Raw genomic sequence first — 24,022 nt, forward strand, 5'->3', positions numbered from 1 at the left:
TATTGGAATTGTGGGGAGAGAGTATAAAAGTTGGGTACCTCTCAGAAAATAAATTGAGTCAAGAAGGGAAGAACCTGCCTGGACTGGTTTGGCTTTTTTTTCTGCAGCTGGAAGCCCCATTTGTCCTGTCAGGGAGTTGGGTGAGGAACAATTATTAGGCTGTGGACTGGAAATGTATTCCTTATGGGGAAAAAAAAAACTTGATACTCCTCATTTTTACTATTTGTTGTGCCTTTTAGATTCAATTAAGGATGAGTGCTGATGTACCATTATACAAATATTACATGTTTGGATGTGTTTTAATTAATTGTGCTTATAAATTATTCTCCTTCTAAGCTATATGCTCTATGAAGCCAGGAGCCATTTCTACCTCTTCCTTAGGTTTTAGCATTGGGCTCTATTCATGGTAATGTGTTTTTCTTAAATGAATACAATAAGGATTAAATGCCTTTGAACCTTTATTTTTTTTAATCAACAGGCAAATTGTATTGTTCCATATAGATTATGCTTTTAAAAATGACTCTCAAAGTTAACCAAATAGATATTTGCTTAATACAGAACCTAGCATGTGGTAACTATATCTAATCTGTATAACACATATCTTTATTTATTTGTATTATTTGAATTGAATAGCCTTATTCCACATGATAGAGAAAGGAGACATCAAGACCACAAAAATAAACTAATATAGAAATGACACTGAAAGTTAATTCCCTCTCTGGAAAGCAAGATTTAAAAAAAAAGAAAAGACATCAAAATGATTTGACTTTTTGGATAACAGTAAGAACACAGTTGAGTTTATGTACATACTTTTATTTGTTTGTTTTTCTTTTGTTTGCAAGGTTATTGGGATTAAGTGACTCTCCTAGGGTCACAAAACTAGTAAACCTTAAGTGATTGAGGATGATTTTGAACTCAAGTCCTACTGACTGCAGGGTCATATTGTGCCTTCTAGCTGCCTGTTAAATATATTTGCAATTGGCAAAATCCATTGGACTCTATTATTTCTTCATTAGTGCATAGATTTTGAAAGCTTGAGTACTTTACATTAGTAAACTTTTTTATTTCTTTCTGAACACATGTTGGTCAAGTTTTAAAGATTAAAAAGCTATAAATATGTATATTTAAAAATTTATGTTTAAATTCATGCTTTATGTCTAATGTTTCAATCTTCATTTCAGTGTAAAGCCATATCCTCAATTAACTAATTTTTCATTGGAGTATAAATAAATCATCTATTCTTTTAGTAGCATTAAAGTATAGAAATTAGCATCCTATAAACATATGTAGTGGGATGCACACATATTTTGCAATGATTTATTATTTTAAAATTATGTAATGACACATAAATCAAATAATTAAAAAATATATCTAGTCAGAACTGGTTTCACAGTTGTTGTGCAAATGATATTTTCAATTATAATTACAACGATGGGGATTTTAATTTTTACCACCTCTTTTGACTTGTTGATGGCTAGCTACTAGAATAAATAATTCAATTTTTGTGATTATGGAAGTACATACATATTTCAGTGTCTAGCATTCCCTATTAATTTGAAAATTGAACTCATTTTGCTGCAAATTACGGTTACATGGATAATAAGGAGTGTAACTTTGTCTCAATTCTTAGATTCTAGTACATAATACAGACATATATTAAACAAGAGAGACATTTTGAAATTGAATTTAAAGAATTCAGTTGTTCTTTATATGTAGATAGAATTTTCACTTGTTGACTATTGATAATCCCCAAATGAATGCTTTTAATTTGTTTACCTTTGTTGTCACTGAAAGTGAAGCTAATTCTTCCTGGAAAAATGCCAACAATTTGAAAGACTGAAAAATGTATGTTGAAATGCATTATATTGTCCATATTTATGACAAAATTAAAATTTAAAAGACTATGCTTACCTTAGCATGGGATCATTAGTCAACTGTTAACTGTACTAAAAGCTTCCAAAAGTTGTATTTTAGGATAATTGGGTAGGAAATGGCACGGTGAAATTATATAGTTTTTAGATTTGGGTGAGGCTCTGGTTAAATTCCCTACACTTAATAACTTTTCAGAATAAACAAGTCTTTATAAAGTTCAGTTTCTCAAACTATAAAATAGAATGATAAAAGCAGACAACTCTCTAAGATTATAAACTGTAGAACAAGAAGCGATCAAATATCATATTTTTTTGTTGTTGTTTTCTCATTGGCAGCTTTCTTTATCAATGAAATCATAAGTCTAATTCCCCTTCTTCTTTTCACTCCCTCTCCCCCCAAAATAAATAAAAAAAATCAAAACAAAATGGCCAAAAACTTTGTCTGAAACAAAGGAGAAAAATATCAAAAAGTGAGTTCAGGGAGGGATTTCAGAGATTGTCTTTTTCCATTCTCTCATTTTACTAGCTCAGATACAATGTCTCCAATACAGACTTGTCATATATATCCTGGTCTCCCTAACTCATAATACTTCAATCTCTACTCATCCTGTACATATGTGTCAAATCATCCTTCTTAATGTATAGGTAAGACTCAAAATCTTCTAAGTTACCCTTCTGCCTCTTGTTTATATTTCATTTTCAAAGAAGATTGATGACATCCCCAGAGTGTTATCTTGACTTGCATATGAATTGTATTTAAGTGAGGCAGAGCTACACAAAGTTGTCAGACTTATGCTGCCTTCTAATCATGGAAGTCCATTGACAGAACAAATGTCAAGATGGCTGTTGATGGCCCAGGATGCTGTAACTAATCTTGATGTCTTCCATGTCTGACCCAGATCTAAGTTGCTCTAAGATGCTCCACAACATCTGCCTCAGTTGCCGCCATGGCCTTTGGAGCAAACTATTCTCCAGCTGCCCATTCTACCAGGGCAATTTTTTTTCAAAATCTATTCTGTTCTTGGTATCTAGAAGAATATGATGAACATAGTAAGTCTTTAACAAATGTTTATCTAATTTAATTGAATTCAGGGCTTGGGATGACATTGAATTTACTTGAGAAACCTAAGGGATGAAATTTTTTGTAGGATTTCTTAGAGATTTATTCTTTTTTCTCCCCTTCTTCCCCAACCAGAATATAAGCTTTATGTGATCAGAAATTTCATTTGTATATTTATGGCCTGCAGCATATGGATATGCAACAAGAAAATGCTTGTTTTTTGGTTAGTTCATTAAGTAACACAAAATTTCCTGGAACAGAAAGTCTTGGCAGAACCTTCCATTTGGTAAAGGCCTAGTAGAGTCCCAGCCAGTACTAATCCCTACACCAATACCTTGCCTTATTATATACATGGTTTTGCTGTTTTTTACCTACTTAAGGAGGTATAGACATCCCCTAACTCACTGATGGATTTGAAGCTTTCCAATCACCCTCAAATTAATTTAACCCTTCTCCCCAGACATTACTGAGATGTATTCATGTGCAAGTTACAGGTCGGAGCCTATAGACCGATATACAACCTTTTATATTGGAATTTCACAACTAAATCTGGTTCCAAGCCAGCTTTCCAGTCTCTCTGTGATCTCTATATTTAATTCAATTCAAACAAATCTTTACCTGTCTATGATTTATAAAGAGCAATATAAACTCCAGCTATGAGTTGAATAGTGACCTGAATAACTTTCATTTACAATGTTTGTGTTTTCTTTAGACCTATGGTTAAAGGACCAAGTAAAATGGATCTTATAATTATTTTCAAAAACTATTCTGTTCTTGGTATCTAGAAGAATATGATGAACATAGTAAGTCTTTAACAAATGTTTATCTAATTTAATTGAATTCAGGGCTTGGGATGACATTGAATTTACTTGAGAAACATAAGGGATGAAATTTTTTGTAGGATTTCTTAGAGATTTATTCTTTTTTCTCCCCTTCTTCCCCAACCAGAATATAAGCTTTATGTGATCAGAAATTTCATTTGTATATTTATGGCCTGCAGCATATGGATATACAACAAGAAAATGCTTGTTTTTTGGTTAGTTCATTAAGTAACACAAAATTTCCTGGAACAGAAAGTCTTGGCAGAACCTTCCATTTGGTAAAGGCCTAGTAGAGTCCCAGCCAGTACTAATCCCTACACCAATACCTTGCCTTATTATATACATGGTTTTGCTGTTTTTTACCTACTTAAGGAGGTATAGAAAAAAGACATTTGCTTCATAAATCTATGTTAATAAGAAACTTATAAAAATAATCCAATCTACTTTCTTTATTAATACTGATTTGTGTTAAAAGAAAAGCAAATTTTAAATAATATTTAGTTTCTCAAATTAATTTAGTACTTTTCATTAGAGTGGGGTAGGGAAGAAAAATAGATGAAAGATACTTTACTATGTACCCAGAAATATATCATGTGGTCATAAGTATAACACATCACTGGTTTAAGTGCTTGTAATCAGTAAAGAAAATTCTAACAGCTTAACAATATTGCTATTTAATGAGAAAATATTTCTTGCAGATTCTTTTAGTTAAATTGCAAAAATAACATTACCTGCACAACTTTTTGGGACTGCACATCAACAATGAGTACTCGGTTCAGAGTAGGTTGAGTTACATAAATGAACTTGTCTTTAACGTTAACAGCAGAGGCCCATACACATCGCTGAACTGTATCCTCTTCAGTTTGGGGACAAACTTCATCCTATAAAACAAGGAGAGGAAACAGAAAGTAAAATGACAATCACACATCATGATGTAGATATTAAAAGATAAAATAGTTGCCATTTTTTTCTTCCAAATTATCCTTTAGTACCATGTTTTTTCTGCATCACAGATAAGAAAAATTATAGTATCAAAAAAAAAAGTTACGTGGTATAAGAGCTCATTCAAATGAATATTGAAGTCAGAATCAATGAAAACTGGCTTAAATTTTTTAAAAAATACTTTCCCTAACTTTTGTTTCTTATTTTGCCAATATAATTATGGATTCTATTAGCAAATGTTTTTCTCCTAATTGTCCCAAGAGTAGAAATTTAGCATTCATTTAAAGAAGAAAAATGTTTAGCAATCTTAATTGTTTTGCTTGTATTATTTTAATAATGTTTTATTTCTTGATTGAGTAGCAAAACCTTTAAATCATAATATAACAAGAGTGGCACATACCATGATGAAGTACCTTCTTTATGGAGCATAAGAATGTCCAGGTACAAATCTAGCCATGAAAATGAGTATGAGAATCAGAGTAAAAAAATTGTGGGGGGGAAAAAAGGTGACCATATTTATCTTTCAACTTTTATGTTTATATGAAAAAAAACACTCAAGATACATTTAGGAGATGAAAAAGATGGTTCAAAACTCAGCTATGCAATTTGCTAAGTGACCTTGTGGAACTCATTTGAAATTCAAGTTTTCATTTACAACAACAGCAAATGCTGATGAGAGTATAATGCTGGAATTATAGAACACAATAAAAGTGAGATATTATTGTTACCTACACCAATTTTGATTTGCAAGCAACATAGCAGGCATAAAAATTTATATTATTTTATTTTTGTCCCAGAATGATCTGCTATCTACCATTATACTGTTACTTTAGTGATTCAGCTAGCACAATTACACTTGGATATATGGTTCATGGGCTTTATGGTCATGGGTACCAATTTTCTAACTATTCATCAGGGAGATTTGAAGATCAGAAAATACTACTTTGATTTAGACAGAGTGGGAAATCTTCTTATTTTATACTCAATGGCCAGTGAAGGAATACTTTTTAGCTATCAAAGTTTTTAGGAAGAAAAGTTAATGTCCCATTAAAAATATCAACTCTGCAGACCAAAATCATAAGGTTATTGGTGGGAGAAGATAAGTTATTGATTTCTAGCTTAGAGCAAGAAATATATTAAACCATGGGAATTGGTTAACATAAGAAAATGCTATTCCCTACCTTTCTCCTCCCAGAATGCCTTTTTGTGTATTGTTTTCAAGTGTGAAAATGAAGAACCTGGCATATGCCCATATTAAGATATAAGAACAGAACAAGCAATGTTCCAGGATAAAAGTTAGCTACTATAATCCCTAATCTCTCTCTATAAGAGACATAGCATAGTGGATAGAAAGCCAAACTAAGAGTAGGGAGACAAGCATTCCAAATGAGGCTTCAATGTGTATCAGTTGTGTAACATGTGGAAAGTAATACTCTTAAGCATATAAATGACTGAAAAAAAAGTTGATTGGCAACATAATAAGTTAATTTCACACAAAGATTTCCCAAAATGATGAAATCACAGGGTTGGAATCAGACATCTCTTCCCCCCAAAAAAGAAAATAAAGAAATAAAAAATATTTTCTGCTATATTTCTCCTTGACATTATAAACCATTATGTTTTCCTTGAAATGCCTATTAAATACACGTATTTCTATATTTTATATAAAACATACATATATACACTATATATATATATATATGTATATGTATTTGTACACAGATGTATGCGTGGTTTTGTATGTATAGATGTATAAGCTTAAAATTTCAGTTTTTCTAAGTAGCATATTTATATTTCAAAGGATTCACTATTCCATCCTTGTGTATAATTCCTCAAAAGTTATATTGTAAGATAATCCTATCTGCCCAAATGTGACTTTTGTCTATATTTTTCCATAAATTCATTACCTACTATGATGAGTCCACACATAGTGAAGTGACATAACTCTCATATGCAATTCCTTATTCTTAATGCTTTATTGCCTACTGACACTTACCATGTGAATCTCAAATAACATTTTGCAAACATACATTTCCTAAAAGTTCATATTAAAAGTAAGATGTGGTATCAACTCAGGAAATCAGGGAACATATTTTCCACTTTGAGTACTGTTATTTACTGTGACTTTCAGCAAGTTTAGAATACCTCTGGGCCTCATTTTCCACATTGTTAAGATAAGAGGAGTGTCTCTGGGTACTCAATTCTTGGTTGTAACCCCAGGTCCTTTGCCTCCTGGAACATGTTATTGCAGGCCCTCCAATCCTTTATTGTAGAAGCTGCCAGATCCTGGGTAATCTTGACTGTTGCTCCTTGATTTTTGAATTATTTTTGTCTGGCAGCTTCCAATATTTTTTACTTGAAATTGTAGTTCTGGAATTTTGCAACAATGTTCCTTGGGGTTTTCCTTGTGGGAACTCTTTCCAAAGGCGATTGCTGGATTCTTTCAATGATTATTTCCCTCTCTGTTTCTAGAATATTGGGATAGTTTTCCTTAATGATCTCTTGAAGAATCCCTGCTCTTTTTTTGGTCATGGCCTTTAGGAAGGTCAACAATTTTTAAATTTCTTTTACTGGATCTATTTTCCAAATTGAATGTTTTTTTTCAATGAAATATTTCACATTTTCTTCCATTTTTTCCAATTCTTTTTAGTTTGACTGATTCTTGCTGTCTCACAGAGTCATTAGCTTTCATTTGCCCATTCTAGTTTTTAATGTATGATTTTCTTCAGAAAGATTTCGCATCTCTTTTTTCCATTTGGAGTCTATCAAAGCTAGACTAAATGCCCTTTTCACTCCAGTGAGACTGACCTTTCTTGAAGTCCTTCCAGTATACATCTTTAACTAGAGAGTCGTTTCATTTTGTCAGATTCTCTTTAGAGGTTTTGGTTCATATTTCAAGGGAAACTGGGAGAGTTGGAACAGCTTCCTGATTTTACTCTGCCATCTTGGCTCTACCCCTGAAAGTCCTTGGTACAATCAATTCTTTTTGAGAATGAGATAAACTACAGACAAAATTTGAGAAACTATTCCACATTGATCTCACATTCCATGATCTCATGGAGTACCATATTTCAGGAGGCAAAGCACCTAGTGTTATAGCCAAAAATTAACTACCCAATGAAACTCAGCATCATCTTTCAGGGGAGCAACTTCAATAAAGTAAGAGATTTTCAATCATTTCTACTGAAAAAAAAAAACAACTAAACAGAAAACTTAATCCACAAACACAGGACTCAAGAGAGTCAAAGAAAGGTAAACAGGAGGAATATATACATACATATAATATATATATATATATATATATATATATATATAATTTAAAGGTTAAACTGTTTACTTCTCTATGATATAAACTGAGATCTTTTGGGGGGAAATTATGGGGGTGAACCCTGAAACTGTGTCCCCTTTAATCTGTAAAAGAAGGGTGATTTGGGGTCTCAAGCTCTCCCCTGGGAAAAGCATACCTTTTCCAGATAATGCCCTCCCCAAGTTAAATGGTTTTACTTAAAGATCATAGCTAGCAACATGGTTGCACCTTCTTTTAAGTTGAAGATTAGTCTAGAACCACTGCCAGTAGCACAAACTCCCATTTAAATGATTTTATTCAATTGGAGATTTTTTAAAAAGAATTATTCTTAAAAAAAATTCAGAAACACTGACAGGGGGAAATAAATATGTAAATCCATCATCCCAGCTATTCCTAAAATCAGAATCAGGTGATTTTTGTTTATTCAGTTGCATTTGCACTAAATAAGGATCAAGTGAGTGTGATCTTTTGGTAACTATCCAGGATCAGGATCCTTAAAGCTTCAGATGAGGGAAAGTCCAAAAGAGATACTTTAACTTTAAACTACATAGATAACTGTTGATCTCAGTATACATCATCTTCTGGGGAAAAATTGGGGAAATAATGGGTTGGTTTTGATTTATTCAAATAATATTCCAAGGCCCTATAGTCCATAATCCGTCTGAAAACACTAGGTAAATCATGGAATGAGCTAATTTTTCTAGGCAACTTTCACAAAAACAGCTATTTTGAAATCATTTTAAAATTGGAATAGGGTTCCTCATGCATAATGTCATGGAGCCATAAATGTTCTTGGCCAAAAATGTTGGAACTAACCCTAGAGTTTAATGTGTAAAAGGAAACATGGTGCAGGAGGTTCCAGTCTCAGGTCTAACAGGTTCTAAATGCAGGGGAGGAATAAATCACTTCAGCTCTGAAAGCATCAGTTTCTTTATTTAGAAGAGGATTAAATAATACTTTCACTAATTAACTTGAAAGGCTGATGGCTGACATAGAGGGAAAAGGTAAGCATTTTGCCAACCTGAAAATGTAAACAAATGGAATCACATGATTATTTATAAGATGTTGAGGTTGATGAATAGAATAAAACTCAAAAATGTGATTGCTTTGTGTGACCAGTGGACCACTTGAGTGGCATATAAGCATCATTTCATTTACCTAATCACTTCTATATAGATTCTCATTGTCCTGCTTCCTTATCTAAGAGCACCTGGGATCCTGTGCCAAGGGCTTATGTTATAAAAGTATTTAAAAAATGTAAAATATATGTATTCCTGAAGCTGAGAGGTCAGGGAAGGGCAGTTACTTGGGCTGGAGGTTGTCAAAATGCATGAATTTGGATTGCTGCTCCTGAATGCTCTGCTGAAAGGTGAATGCTTCTGACAAAACTCTGCCAACTAATGGAGACTGTGAGTGACCCTGATACCGTCAGCCAAACAACTGCTGAACCAGTAGCCATTTCCATGACTTAATTTGCTACAAAACCGTTCAACAGTAAAATAAACCCTACTGTTGGGAATTATTTTCAATTTGTATGCAGTGCCCATCAGAGATCTCTGGCCATACTTACAATGATTTTACAAAGCTATTAAAAGTTTCCTGACATTCAGCCTGGGTTTTCCTTGCTCCATTTTATGCCATTACTTCTGATTATAGCCTATTAGACCAAATTTTACAATACCTCTTCTATTATTTTTTTTTTTCTCCAGACTAAGTAGTTTCAGTATTTACTGCTTTGGGAGAAAGTTGTTAAAGAATGTTTCCTTTGTGCTTTAGACCTTTAATGATAAACAAGGCAAAGATGCAGGAATGCAAAATAAGATCCAGATCATACATAAAAACAATGGATATTGTCAGAAATTATATAGAGCAGTAGCATTAAACACATTTTATAGAAACACGCTATTTTGTGGAGTGAGAGAGCTGTAAAATTTACAGGAAGTGAGGAATAATGTTGGATTGAATTAAAGGTAAAAAAGAATATTCCATTCAATATATATTCTTGTTTGCATTCCTCTGTCTTGTGCCTATATTTAGAGACAACTTTCCCTGCTTGTATATTTCCCCTATTCCCTTTCAATTCTAAGAACAATAGTAACTTTCAACAGCTAAAGTTCTTATAAAAGCAGCTGAAATTATAAAACTTTTATTCGTCATCATTAATTTAATGAGAATCTTGTCACTGTGTCATGTTAATTCCTCTTCTATAAGAATTTTTTGTTTACATTCAATAAGGAGGGGATAGGCTATTGATTTGTTTATTGTTAATTTAATTCCTTTAACAATACAGATTGGTATCTACTGTCTAATTTAGTATTCATAATTTTTTTTTAAGTGGAAGAAATTATGTTAACTCTTCCCAGAATACTACTGCACCTTTTCTTTTAACTATTTTTGGTTAATTATGATTTCTCCAAAATAGTTAATCCTTCTTTTCTCTTCTTTCCCAAAGGAACTAAATTCTTTACTTGGTATAGATGACCCCCTCCACTTCCTTCAGTGCTAGCCCTCTTCTATAATAACCTATCTTGCTTTCCACTTCATTCAGAAGAATGAACCATTTAGCATAATTTACCATAGTTACTTCTATCTTTACTTTAAAATATATCAGTAGAGACACAAGTTCAGTGGATATAGAGGTTTCAATTTCAAAGGAAGAGGCATCCTCCCTCTTTTCTAAAGCTAATTATTTCTTACTTGAGATTATCCTTTCCTGATTTGAATAGTTTCATTCGACAAATAGTAATGCATTGCATTAACTCTAATCAGTCATCTTGCAAAAGTACTTTGGTCATCAGAGAAGATGAAGGCAATACATAATGATGTAGGCAATATGAAGGCATAATGAACATGTAGGCAATACATAACATATGTTATATGTATCATAATTTGTATCATTTAATTCCCTAAGGGTTGGGAAATGGGAAATAAACATGGCATTGAAAATTCACAAATTTATTTCTTTAGTTCTACCACTTCTTTCCTGGATCTTAAATTATATACAGAGTATTTCCACCTCCACTTTTATTTCTGTCCTTGTCTTATCTCAAAAACCTATGTAAAGTATCTTCTAAACTCAGCAACCAGCTGAGCAGCTATCCTTCCAAATTCCTTGTCTCCCCACCCCTCCTCTTCCCATCAGCCAAAGGTCTCAACAAGCCCTAATCAACAAGCCTGGAAATGTCTAAATAGGCTTTGTCCTGTCCTTATTTTTCAGTCAGTCAATAAATAAACTTAACCAGTGCCTACTTTGTGTCAAACACGCTGTTAACCAGTCTCTTAATGTAGCATATCCTGTAAGTCACCAAAATTTAACAACTTATTTGTTCATTCACACTAGCCTTCTGCCTTCTGCCAGGGTAGAGAGAAAACTAAAACAGATTTAAGATAAGCTGTGGTTATAGGAGAGAGACAAAGAGACAGACAGACAGACAGACAAACAGTAAATATCTGATTGTTAAGAAGACAAGGAACTTAGTGCCTCATCTATAAAGGAAGTCAACTACTTGCAGGGTGAAATAGGGTAGGGTCAGGATTGACAAATTAGTCAAGAAAAGGGAAAATAATAGTGAAGTTTAGAGAGTACTTTATAAACCAACAGATACTGTGTTCTAGTTTTAACAAATGATGAATATCCCCATACTAACAATAATGTTCTGATCTGTTACAATTTTCCTCAATATGGTCTAATCATATTAAAGACATTAAGAAACTGAATTAGTTGCATCTTTACTCCATCTCCATTTTACTGATCATTATTAAATAAAAGCAAACACTATCAAAAGAAACTAAAAAAGATAGAATCATAAATAGAATAAATCTATACTTAAGACATACTGTGGTCATATGAAAAATAAAAAGGGAACAGATAAAGACTAAATAATAGGTTGCTATATAGACTAGGGAATTAATGGTTCTCTCTCTCTCTCTCTCTCTCTCTCTTTCTTTCTTTCTCTCTCTCTTTTTCTCTCGTGCGTGTTTGTCTCTGTTTCTCTCATATAATCACAGCATGTCTTAAATTTTTCTTTGAAAAGATTATTGCATGGTGTATAAAAGAGTAAAAATTACTATATCATCACTTCATTCCTTCTAACTGGGCATATTACGTCTTAATCCTAGTTTCTTCTTTTTCTCCTCCATGTCTACATATTCTGTTAATGAGTCAATTTTCTTTCATATTATAGCCATTAAGCTAATAATTAATCAATTAAATTAAATGTGTCTATTCAATATTTAGTAAATGACATATACTATGGAAAATGCAAAGGGAGTATGTAATAGTTTCAGACCTTAAGAACCAAAGTGGCATAGTAGAAAAGCATGTTAGATTTTGAGAAAAATTATGCAGGCATGAGATATAGGTTTCATATTTATAAGATATAAAAAGAGAGAAAAATCACTTCACTTCTCTCAGCCTCAGTTTCCTCATTACTAAAATGAACGAGTTGGATTAGATGATTTCTAACTCCGTTATAGTGGTAAATACTATGATTTTAAAATAGCCATATATAGATAAAGCTAGGTCAATTCTTTAACGTAACAAAATAACTAAGAACAATACATTGTGAAATTATTAAACATTGAGGTAGGAATTGAGGGGAAAGGATGATCAGAAAGTTCTGCAATGAGTAAGAATTGTATAAAGCAGGAATAGGTAGTGGTTAAGTGAAAGGGTGATGAAAAATATATGTCAAATACCAAAAGAAATATGAAGGAAGGAAAGAAAGAATGGAGAGAGCAAAGAAGGAAGAAAAAAAATAATAGAAGAATAGGGAGGGAGGAAAGAAGGAAACAAACATGTATTAAGTGCCTGCTAAAGATGAAGTCATTTAATGTTTACAACTATATGGAAGAAGGGTGCTATTATTATGAAGATTTTACAACTGAAGAAACAGACTGTTTAAATTATTTGCCCAGCACCATAAAGCTAAATAAATATCTGAGGACAGATTTGTATTCTGGTCTTTCTGGCTCCAGGCCCAGCAATACATAAAAGGAGATTAAGTTATTTTATTTTTCTCTGGGTTTTATCATGCTTATTTTCATGAGCTTAGTAACTAGTATTGAATAATATGAAATATCAAGTTCAGCCTCCTGAGTATCCCTTCCAAAATAATCTTACCTTTCAGCTGCCTACAAAAAGAACAAAAATTACCTCCAGATTTAGCTGATCATCAGAAATTCACAGAGAATCTTCACCATTGAAGATTCCTCCACTCAACAATCCTCCACCCAATATAGGAATGCTCTGCAACATTTATGACATACTATGAATTAATCTCCTTTAATACTCTTAAGTGAAAATGAGCTCACCTTAACATAAAATACATCCCACTATTATGGAGTTATAATTATTGTTTCTTGTTTCCTTGAAAGAAAATGTGCCTTTGATTATTTTCACCTGTTGGTCCAATTCTATAGTCTGTAAAAATATATTTGGAGATAACTAACATGTTTGCCCCTTAATCTTAATTTTAACTGACTAAGCATTTTTTCTTCTTTTCAGCTTGCTGATCAAATTTCCACAGAGAGCATTATATCAATAAGTCTCAAAAAAATTATATTCCAAACTGACTTTCAAGTATTCTTGACTTTTTGCTTCTGTCCTCTGGAATTCAATTTCTCCATTTATCTGATTATCTAAATCAGAAGCATGTGTGAGATTTGGTTTTTCATATTTAGTATCATAATAAGAATCAATCCCAATAAAGATATAAGAAGCAGAACTGTAGATATGAAATTAATATAGCTAAAATCTTAAGATAGATTAAAAGATGTCTAGTTAGATTGATTCAGCTTTGTGTTTTCTAGACAGATAAAATAGTTGTCACTGTTATAAATCTAAAAAGAATAAAGGGAGTTACAATAAAGTTTTCATTTATCTAAATCTAAACTAATTTCATAAGCAATTGTATAAATAATGGGCATGTGGGGCTATGCTCTTGATTTATGAAATAAAGTCAAAAGTTTGGATTTTATTTCTTTTCTAATCAATGCTAAGCTTTCTATTTGTAGGATACACACACACACACACACACACACACACACACACATACATATATTACCATTCTGGTATTTTACCAGCACCCATAAGACAGAACTTGAAGAAGAAATGAAATTAGAAGATATATCTTTAAAATATTTATTTTACTTTATTTTTTTTCTGGAAAAAAATGATTTCTATTTTCCTTGTAATAACATTCATGTCATCACTTCCACATTTTTCATTATAGGGTATCGTTATATAAAAACACATTGGCTCATTGGCACAGATGATATATGCTTAATTAATTTGCTGAAATGTCAGATGGCTCATGGCATTTTATTAGAAGAGTGAAGGACAACCAGGTCTATTTAGTGTTCTTTAATATCTGTCAAGTATCTAGTGGTACAGTGATTTATTCATCATAGTACCTAGCATGATGCTTTGCCATGGTAACAGAGAAAGGAAGGCAAGGGAGAAGGAAGAGAGGAAAATAAAGTACCTAACTACAAATATTTACTTTAAAAAGACAATAATAACATGTACCTGTGTGAAAATAACATGTACCTGATGAAACATTTGAAATTTAGCTGTAGAATTTTGGGAGGACAATGAAAAGTGAGGTTATTTTTCCATAATTTAATGTATTTGTAAACTTTTTGTGAAAGACTACAACTTTCTTCTCTCACTGAAACTGGTCTTAAATCTAATATTCCAAATAGATTTGGAATTGGATTCAAAATAGATAGGAAAATTATAAATATTTTTCTCTAATTTTCAACACATGCAAACAATTTCTTAGAATTACTTTGAAAATTTGCCCAGTTCAACTTCTGTTTTAAATAGTCATATAAAGTTATATATCTCAGAATAAATGTGGCATTGGGGTCAAGAAGATCTAGGTTGAAGTTTTACCTCCAACATATTCTAGCTAAAAGTAGTTTCTCAATATTCAGTCAAAACAAAATCATTCAACTTAATTAATCTAAATTTGCAGATCTCCATCAATGGGGAGAATTTCTAAAATTAAAGTTCCAATTCTGGACAAAATTAGTAGTCTTGACTAAAAAGAGAAAACTACCTAGAATTTAAAGATAATATTTACAGTTACTTTAAAAATGTTATCCGTTATGAACTTCTGAAATATGAATATACAAGAATATTGACTGATATAAATTAAAATGCTCAAATTTAAATGGTAAAAGAATAGCAACAAAATAGACTGAATTTTGATTTATCTCCTATAGCATTGTTAATTTTCTATTTCATTTTGAAATAAGATACAACTCAAATGGAAACAATGAGAGTAAAAAAGCTCCAACTATTTTTAAGACACTCTCATCCCCCCGCCCCCTTTTTTTCCCTATCCCATTATAGGCAATGCTTATTTGAAATGGAAACTAATTCCACAAACACTTGCTTCTTTCTTTTCATGTGTTTTCTTTTCATGGGGAAAAGACAAGGTTTCTGTGCCCACTTTCACTGCATTAAAGATAGACCCAAAGCTTTCTATTGTGTTTACTCTGCCAGTTTTTACAGGATTAAATTCTGTCTTGTTTTCTTCTCACTACACATATCAAAATGACCCTAGTCTAGTTTCACATCACCTCTTACCTGTACTCTTTTATCAGTCTCCTCACTGGCCTCTTGTATACAGTCTCTTTCCTCTCTAATCCAAATTTCTCACAACTACTGACCTCCAACTACTCTATTTGACACTTCACTGGCTTCCATTGACTTTAGGATAAAACACGAACTTCTTTATTTAGCATTTAAAGCCCTTGACAATCTGGCTCTAGTCTATTTTTCCAGACTATGTTTTATTCCCAGTCACACATATTACACTACTGTCAAACCAGTCAATTTAATGGCCCCATTCATGGCTTTGATTCTTTTATATAAGCTATTCCCCCCCCTCGAAAGTTTACCACTGACTTTTGGAACCCTTAGCTACCTACAAGGATCAGCCAACTATTCTCATTCTCTCTCTCTCTCTCTCTCTCTCTCTCTCTCTCTCTCTCTCTCTCTTTCTCTCTCTCTCTCTCTCTCTCTCATTTATTCATAAGAAAATTTGAGTCTAGACATGTGATTTCATTGCTATAGGGAGTTCCGATGAGGAAATATCATTTTTCAATGCAGAGCAGTTCTGTTTTTGCAAATTATAATCTTCAACTATTGGTTGTCAAACTCAAATAGAATATGATCAATGAAACCACATATAAGGATTTTTGTGATCAGCATAATGAATTTAAATATATATATCATCTAACACTTCTGGACTATACAACTGAGACATTAAGAGACTTACCCAGGATAATAAAGTTGATACCTGTCAAAGGTAGCATCTGAATTTGACTCTTCCTAGATCCAAGTCCAAGCTCTCTATCAATTATAATATACTGAATATCTATATCCTACATCTATTTATTTGAGAATATATGCCTATACTTTCCCATGTCCTCCCCATTAAGAAAAACAAGTTTCTTAAGGGCAGAAAAAAATTCATTTGCATCTCCTACAACTAGCTCACTGCCTGATCCAGGGTAAATATTCCTTAATGACCATTAACTGATAAGTCAATTAGATGGTACCACTTTCAAATTCTTGGGGAAAAAAAAAAAAACCTTCATAATAAATATTTAAATATTGCATTCAATGACACTGTCAAAGTACCTATGATTTCATTTTAAGCAAAACTTTGGAAAGACATCTCCTAGATTTATAATAATCACATGTACTAAATCCCCTTTCATGAACATTGTTCTTGGATGCTTTGTCATAGCATGGGGAGGGCCCTGAACTTTTGATGTTAAGATTAATATATTACATATCCAAATAGGTAGCACCAAGATAGAAAGATAGTACCTATTTCCAATAGGGATGGAATGAGAACCTAATGTGGCCTAGACACAGAAATACTAAAAGACTTTGTGTCATAGCATAGACTATTCACTAATGCATATTTCTGGCCATAGCAAATCTTGACAACTCCCTGAAGAACAAATTGTGTTTCTACTTCCTCATCCATCCTGACATTGTTAGCTTTTTAGAACATTTTGCATACTTTTTTTGTTTAGTTTTAAATTTGAATCTCATGACAATCCAGTAAGAATTATTATCCCAACTATACAAATGAAGAAACTAAGATTATTGGAGAAAAACAAAATATTTGCCCAGGGTTACAAAGCTAATGGTGTCTGAAATAGGATTTCAAATATAGGTCTTTGTGATTCCAAGTTCTGAGCTTTATCTTTTAAAAACCAAATTCTGGAGAGAGTTGGGAACTGTATTTTTAAAGAAAGTATTCACAATGATTAAATTAAATATGCATAAATTATTAAAGTAGTTACAATTCTTTTCCTCTGTGAATTTGTTACATCAATAAATTACAAAAGTATTTCAAATTAATTTAATATAATTTGAGCATTAAATGATAATATATTAAAAGTTAGTTTAAACAATTAGGTCAATTTTCAGTTAGATTAGGGGAAATACACAAGAGGTTCATGGTAATAACAATAATAACTCACATTTAAATAGTACTTTGGGGTCAATAAAACACTTTTCTCCTCACAGTAGTTCTGTGAGTTAGATATAAATATGCATAATGTTTGATTATACTCCTGGTGAATTTTATTTTATTTTTTAAAAGTGAACAATTATTAAGTACTGAAATATTAAGGACATTTATATGCATTAAACAATTTAAAATAAATAAATCCATTTTAAATTACCAACTAATTCTTATTTTAAGAAAATTACAGGGGTTTCCTTTTAGTCAAACTCTTACCCTTAAATATTAAAACAGAATATTACTTTCAGAGTGATCTTCTTAGAGATGAAGGAAATCATCAATTTTACAAAGAGAATGTTCTCTCCCAGACTCTGTTCGCCATGAAAGGTTGATAATGATGCAAGTAAAACACTAGTGGCCAGATATGTATTTTTTAAATTTTTACCCATACCAATGAAAGTCCTAAGGTCATTAATATCAACTTAGAATACAAATATGACATAGAATACAAAATGACAAAGAATCAAAGGGAAGAAAATGCCAAGTTGACATTTTCTTTGATTATCTGACTTAAGTCTATAGTATTGAGTGAGATTCTCTTTGGGAAAGCAAGAAGTACAGTCAGCATGCTTTTCCTTGAAACAAATAGGATCCTGTTAAGTAGAAGCATCTTGAGCAACATGTGAAATATTTATTGGGTGCATCATTAGGAGGTCCTACTTTGTCTTCCTGATCCCAAAACTTTGGGAATGGAGGAAGAGAAAGGAGTAGAAAATGAAGGAGGTTAAGAGTAGGCAAGTCTGCAATAACTTAGTGTCTCAAAAAACTAGAAAAGTTATTGTTTTTTGTAATCTTTTTTTAATATTTTTATTTTCCCCAGTTCCATGTAAAACATTTTTTACATTCCTCCTTCCTCCCTACTCCCAACCCTCATTAAAAAGGCACATGTGAAATTATGCAAGTCATTTCCATAAAAGTCATTATAAAAGAAAACAGATTCCTACAGCAATTAAAAAAAAAAATAAAAAATAAAGTTTAAAAAATATGCTTCAATCTGTATGTAGATACAATTAGTTTTTTCTCTGTATATGGATTGCATTTTTTATCATAAGTCCTTCAGAGTAGTCATGGATTATTTTATTGCTGATTCACAGCCGATCATCCCACAACATTGCTATGTTTTGTACATAGTATATTTTACTCTTCCTGAGTTCATAGAGTACTTTCCAGTTTTTTTTGGGGGGATGGGGTTGAGTGCATTCTGCTCATCATTTCCAATAGAACAATAACATTACGTCATAATCACATACAGAAAATTATTTATTCATTCCCCAATTGATAAGCATCCCCTCAATTTATATATATATTTTGCCTTGTAGAGAGCTGCTATAAATATTTTTGCAGATATAGGTCCTAGAAAAATTATTCTTTATCCATGGGCAGAAATGCCCATGTGGATGAGAATTTTAGTAGAGTTTTGATGAGATATATCATAACACATCTTATTCTCAAACTTATCAAAATAGATAACTATTATCTTTCCCAAAGTATGCAAAGGAAAATTGACATCTACAGAGGTTAAATGATTATCTCAAGGCTACACAGATAAAAGTAATAAATGAATCAGGACTCATGTTTAGGACTTTAACTTTAATACCCTTATCGATGGTACACATTATCTTTAACTTAGGGATTGAATTTGATATGCCACAATTCCATCTTTAATTAATTAATTAATTAATTTGGTTTTTTGCTGAGGCAATTGGAGTTAAGTGACTTGCCCAGGGTCACACAGCCAGGAGGTAATCAGTGTCTGAGATCAGATTTGAACTCAGGTCCTCCTGATTTCAGGGCTGATGTTCTATCCACTATACCAACTAGGTACCTCCACAGTTCTATCTTAAAGAAAATTATCAAGTGCTATTGTCATGTAATGGTTTCATTTATAACACATAGCAGTACAAATTTTGACAATGCATTTAACTGCTAATGTGTAGAATACATAATTACATTTATATAATTATTTTACCTATTCTAAGCAAATATACTTATTCTAAAAAAAAAGTAGTAATTACAGCTCAGTGGAAGATTACTGATTAATATATGACAAATAGAATTCAGCTTTAAATTTGCTTTTATTAAAATGGCATCATCATTCTCCATATATACATGGCAAGAATTATTTTTAATAAATAGATTTTAAATAAATAGATGTATTATAGCTTAAACAGATAATTACAACTTTAAGTTTGTATTTTAACATTCCATGTGGAAGAGCAATTGGACAAAACAATTATATCTTAGAATACGAATATGTTGGAAAGTATACAGTTTTATCCTTTTAATTAAAAAGTGGGAAGTTTATTGTAATTCATGGTAAACAAACATTTAATAAAATGCAATTGAAAACAGTAATTTATTGCACTATAGCTTCCTCTTCCTCCAGGGCTTATCAAATTCCTATAGCTGAATGATCTAGAGATAGAAAATGGTGTCTCCTTGAAAATTAACCACCCAGTTAGTACTGATGAGATTTCAAAGGTCAAAAAAAGTATGATTAAAACTGAAGGTAACAGGGAATGGAACAAGCATTTATTAAGTGCTAATTTTATTGTAGGAACTTTGCTAAGTGCTTTATAAATATTATCTCATTTGATCATCACAACAATACTGTAAGATAGGTTCTTTTGCTATTCTCATGGTTTATAACTTAAGAACCTGAAACAGAGAGGTGCTAAATTATTTACTCAGGATCACATGTCTAGAAAGTTTCTGAGACTAGATTTGAACCCTCTATCCACTATAACAGTTGCTTCTGATCAATGTAGATAAATTTGATTCAATGAAAATTCTACTCAATTGAGTCTACTTTACTCAATCAATTTAAGACCCCTTGATGACTCCTTCAAGGAGAAAATCTCCTTGAATCCTGGCCTCTGTAAAAGACCCTGCCCAAGGGAGGGGCATCATTCTGTTATCCTGAGAGACAGGTACCACCCCCATAGACAACACTCACTACTGATTAAGCTCCTTATTGAGGTGAAAATTAGCCCAGAGACACTTATTCAATTCCAAGATTTTCTCTGATTCCATCTCAAACTTCACCCAGCTCCCATCAAGAGCTGCTAGCCTAAACTTCTGTTATAAAATGAGCCAACTTAGGGCTCAGTCCTTGCAGAGAACCTAATATGCCATGCCAAGGATCTTCTCTCTCCCTGGCATAGCAGCAACCCTCTGCCTGATGAAATGATATTCTTTTTCAGCATTAACCTCTCCTTATCTTTCTCACCTATTTCCCTAACAAGACTTTACACCTCTCTGTCGAGATTTCTCTGCTAGAAATTTTACTTCTCTGTCAAGACCTTGCTACCAAGGAATTCAGTCTTTCTATTCATGCATAGCAAAGGCTGACTTCCCAAGGCTAATAACACACTTCTTTTACCAGTCTAGCTTTTTGGACTGGTAAATTCCTTTATGAAAGACCTCTGTACCTCCAGAAGCATGTTCCTACAATTTCCAGCCCTGTTCTGAATCTTAGGGGAATCTGGGGAAGCCAAACTTCTTCATTTGCTTTCCTGAACCTTGAACCTGTCACTAACCTCATCATTTGGTTCCTTAAACATCATCATTTGGTTCCCTGACCAGGAAACTAGGGGAGATTAACTTCACCATTCTCATGGCTTTTTAAGTTCCACTGACTAAGTAATTAGTCAAAATTAAAATTATGTGATCTACTTTTCCTCTTCTGAATTCATAACAAATCCTTGGGGATTCTAGGGTAAGAACCTCTCTTCTAAATATAAAGTTGATAAAAACATGTCTCTAGCAAATGTTTTCCATCTCAGATTTAACAAACTAATATAAGCACTCCTATATAGAGAGTAGGAAGAGGACAGAAGAAGGGGACTTCAGTTATCATTGAAATTGATTTTTTTTCTTTCTTTTTTTTTTTTTTTTTTTACTGAGGCAAATTTGAATTAAGTGACTTGCCCAGGGTCATACAGCTAGAAAGTGTTAAGTGTCTGAGACCAGATTTGAACTCAGGTTCTCCTGACTTCAGAGCTGATGTGCTATCTACTGTGCCATCTAGCTGCCCTTGCTTTTCTTTTTAACATACATACATATATATATATATATATATCTTTCAAAGGTATTCTATTTAAACTATTCTTATTAGCTTTCCCTACCTTATTTTCACCCTATTAAAAACAAACAAAAGAAAACAAAACACCAAAACAAAGTCCTAATAACAAATATGCATAAGGAGGCAAAACAAATTTCCCCATTGGCTAAATCACAAAATGATTATCTTGCTTCTACAATGCTGACCCATAAAAAGAAATGTTTTATTCAAAGTGATAAAAATGTGCATTTCAAATCAAAATAGTATTTCCTTACTGACACAATTTAACTGATTTATATCATTAATCTCTGCAGGAGAAATGTATATCTGCTTTTAAATAAAAGAACCTGAATCAGTAGATAAATGCTATAAAATTGGACTACTGTGCAAATGTAGACTTTATAGGCTGCCCACTGATCTGCTCCCATTTATATGAGGTTTAAGTACTTAAAATCTAAAAGCAGGACAGTGAGAGGATCATGAAATTTGAGCATTGTTTTTAATGAAAGATTAGAAGTCTTTTCATTTCTGAAATTGATCTTTTAAGCTCTGCTTAAAAGATCAATTTCAGAAATGAATTTTTTCTAAACTGTATAAAGGAGTGTGCTGAAGAATAGTTCAAGGTAGTTTCCAATATTGTCCTTAGCATATTCTTCCTAGGATTCCAATTTAAATCTAAAGGGATAAAAAGTGACATTTTGATTCTGACATGGCTCTTTTGTAGGTAGAACTACTTTAGAATAAAGAACCAACAAGAAAGAAACTACTCAATGAAACATGGAGATTCCCTTCAAAAACAATCATCCATAGACTTAGAAAGATCTTTCAGAGAATTAATGGGAAATGACACCTTTTTTGTTCCTTTAGAGGCAATATGGTGCAGTGAAGAAAAGAGCTGGTTTAAGCAGGGAAAGCAGAAGATTCTGGGCTCAAATACTATTTTTGACAGATGGTGGTGTATTATTGTTGTATTAATGATGTATTGTTGTATATTAAACAAATAACTCTCACTGTTATACATAGTACAAAACAATAAATGGAAAATAAATTTCAATGAATAATATTTCAATAAATTGAAAAATACAAAACAAAACAAAAACCTAACAATCTGAATTTTTTAAAGGAGTTTCTTCACCAGGAATTCCCAATTATGATTAAATCACAAGTTTTGTCCTTCCCTAACTTCTTCCAAAAAAAAAAAGTTAGAGGCATGATGTTTAAACTAAATTCCCTGCTTCTTTTCTGCCTCCTTTTCTCCTTCCTTCCTTCCTTCCTTCCTCCCTTCCTTCCTTCCTTCCTTCCTTTTTATCAAAACTCGAGAAATTAGACAATGGAATGCCTAATTAATTCTTCAAGAAACCTTTACTTTCCTCTAAGATTTTATTTGGTTTATTTGGTTTTTACTGTACCTAGTTAGTTTGTGCGATTATTTGTACATTGCCACCCTCATTATAAATTGAGAGGAGAGACAGGCATTTTTAACCGATTTTTGCATCCTCTTTACTTAACACAGTGCCTGACATACACTAATATCAATAAATGCTTATTGACTAGGTTAAGAAATGAACATCTTTTTGGTCATCATGGATTTGCTTTATTAAATGATTGTGGAAAGCAAGGCTTTTACATGAAATCTACTTCCATTTCCATATTCTCCCTTTTCAATTATAATTTGAAAGGAGTATAAGAAAAGTGCTTTCACTATCAAAAGATGCTAATTTTCCCTAGGACAGGAAATCAAAGAGCATGAAAAAGTTGCATTGCCCTCCAGACCTTTAATTCACTACATCTTTCTCTAACAGGAACAATCACATTGCTATGTGTGGGATAGCTATTCATATATTTTCCAGCAGCTCCATTCATTATAGGCAATCCCTTCTAATGAGCCTATTAAGTTTCTCAAAGTTCTTAATTTGTTTTGATAGAACTTTTGAATTTTTATATTAATTAAAAAAAGAAAACTGGACATATGAAAATTCAAAGTAAGAAATAAGAAAAATTATGAAGGACATATATAATGTGTCTTTTAAATAAGGAACCCTCCTAGTGATTGGTAGGATATGTTTTTGTTAAAATGAGTTATAAGCTCTTCTCTTAACTTCTCATTTTGTATACTATCAGTTATCAGTTTTGTTATCAAAGCATTTTTCAATACTTCAAGAATATATAATTTCAAGAATTATTTGAATTCATCACTAACAAAGATTTCCTAATTCCTCTATGACTTAGTGGAGTAGAGATTCTTATATTAGAATCCATGGATTTAGCTGTCCATGGATATTCAGATCTGTCAACTTGGAAAGAAAAAAAAAATCTTAATTTTCACTAACATTTGATTTCCTTTGTAATTCTATGCACTGATTTGTGCATTTAAAAATAATATTCTGAAAAAGAGTCCAGA

The 24,022-nt window shown here is 32.2% G+C and overlaps 1 protein-coding gene across 5 annotated transcripts in view; it reads right to left on the reverse strand.

The window, feature by feature from the left end:
• The window catches only part of FSTL5 (follistatin like 5), a 933,164-nt gene that overhangs the window by 75,927 nt on the left and 833,215 nt on the right, over positions 1-24,022 (reverse strand). For all 5 annotated transcript variants that reach the window (XM_031942878.1, XM_031942877.1, XM_031942880.1 and 2 more), the window contains one exon: positions 4,484-4,633. In XM_031942878.1, coding sequence (XP_031798738.1) covers positions 4,484-4,633 — 150 coding nt within the window. The remainder of the gene's footprint in view (positions 1-4,483; positions 4,634-24,022) is intronic.

The sequence above is a fragment of the Sarcophilus harrisii genome, chromosome 6, assembly GCF_902635505.1.
Source record: "Sarcophilus harrisii chromosome 6, mSarHar1.11, whole genome shotgun sequence".
Taxonomy (NCBI): domain Eukaryota; kingdom Metazoa; phylum Chordata; class Mammalia; order Dasyuromorphia; family Dasyuridae; genus Sarcophilus; species Sarcophilus harrisii.